Here is a 1103-nt window from a genome sequence, read left to right on the forward strand (position 1 = left end):
GAACCCGATACTTTCGTTCTATATAGTTAGATCTATAGATGAACGGAATCGACCGAGTATAGACGCGAGAACCCGATACTTTCGTCAGTCTATATAGATAGATCTATAGATGAACGGAATCGACAGAGTATAGACGCGTGAACCCGATACTTTCGTTCTATATATAGTTAGATCTATAGATGAACGGAATCGACAGAGTATAGACGCGTGAACCCGATACTTTCGTTCTATATATAGTTAGATCTATAGATGAACGGAATCGACAGAGTATAGACGCGTGAACCCGATACTTTCGTCAGTCTATATAGTTAGATCTATAGATGAACGGAATCGACCGAGTTTAGACGAGTGGAATCGTCGGATGGTGATTATTTTACAATCGTACATGTAACATTCGGTCAAATTGTCATATTGTGAATAAAACAATAATAGAAGTGACCACTGGCAAAAACTTAAGCGACCTTTACTCAAATTTAGCCTGCAGACAATTAACAACATTGTACAGAACAAAGATGATGAAAAACTACTGTCAAAATTAAGTTCACATTCACATCGAAACCTAAACGATTAAGGAACCTGCTTGACCATAGTGACCATTCAAACATTAACCTGATTGACCATTGTGACCATTCAAACATTAACCTACTTGACCATTGTGACCATTCAAACATTAACCTGCTTGACCATTGTGACCATTCAAACATTTGTTCATACTAGTATTTGAATTTTTCGTAATATATATTTATTTTATTTTACTACAACTTCGTTTCGACTGGAGGCAATCCGTATCCACACGATGTATGGTATAGAGGATTTAGCAAAAATCGACGATAATCCACACGAAAGAACACATACGGAAGATAAACTACACGAATGTGATGTTACTTCGAGAGAATTTGTTCAAGGTAGCAACTTAAAGAGATATGCGAGAACACATACTGGTGACAAACCACATGACTGTGATGTTAGTTCGAGAGAACGTGTTCAAGGTAGCGACTTAAAGAGACACGCGATAACACATACTGAAGATAAACCACATGACTGTGATGTTACTTCGAGAGAATGTGTTCAAGGTAGGGACTTAAAGAGACACGCGATAAAAC

The 1103-nt window shown here is 37.5% G+C and overlaps 1 protein-coding gene across 1 annotated transcript in view; it reads left to right on the plus strand.

Moving 5' to 3' along the window:
- Positions 1-796: 796 nt before the first annotated feature.
- The window catches only part of LOC134718135 (zinc finger protein 239-like), a 1311-nt gene continuing 1004 nt past the window's right edge, over positions 797-1103 (plus strand). The window contains exon 1 of the mRNA XM_063580626.1: positions 797-1073. Within this exon, the coding sequence (XP_063436696.1) occupies positions 797-1073 (277 nt within the window). The remainder of the gene's footprint in view (positions 1074-1103) is intronic.

This window comes from Mytilus trossulus, chromosome 5 (genome assembly GCF_036588685.1).
Source record: "Mytilus trossulus isolate FHL-02 chromosome 5, PNRI_Mtr1.1.1.hap1, whole genome shotgun sequence".
NCBI classification, from domain to species: Eukaryota; Metazoa; Mollusca; class Bivalvia; order Mytilida; family Mytilidae; genus Mytilus; species Mytilus trossulus.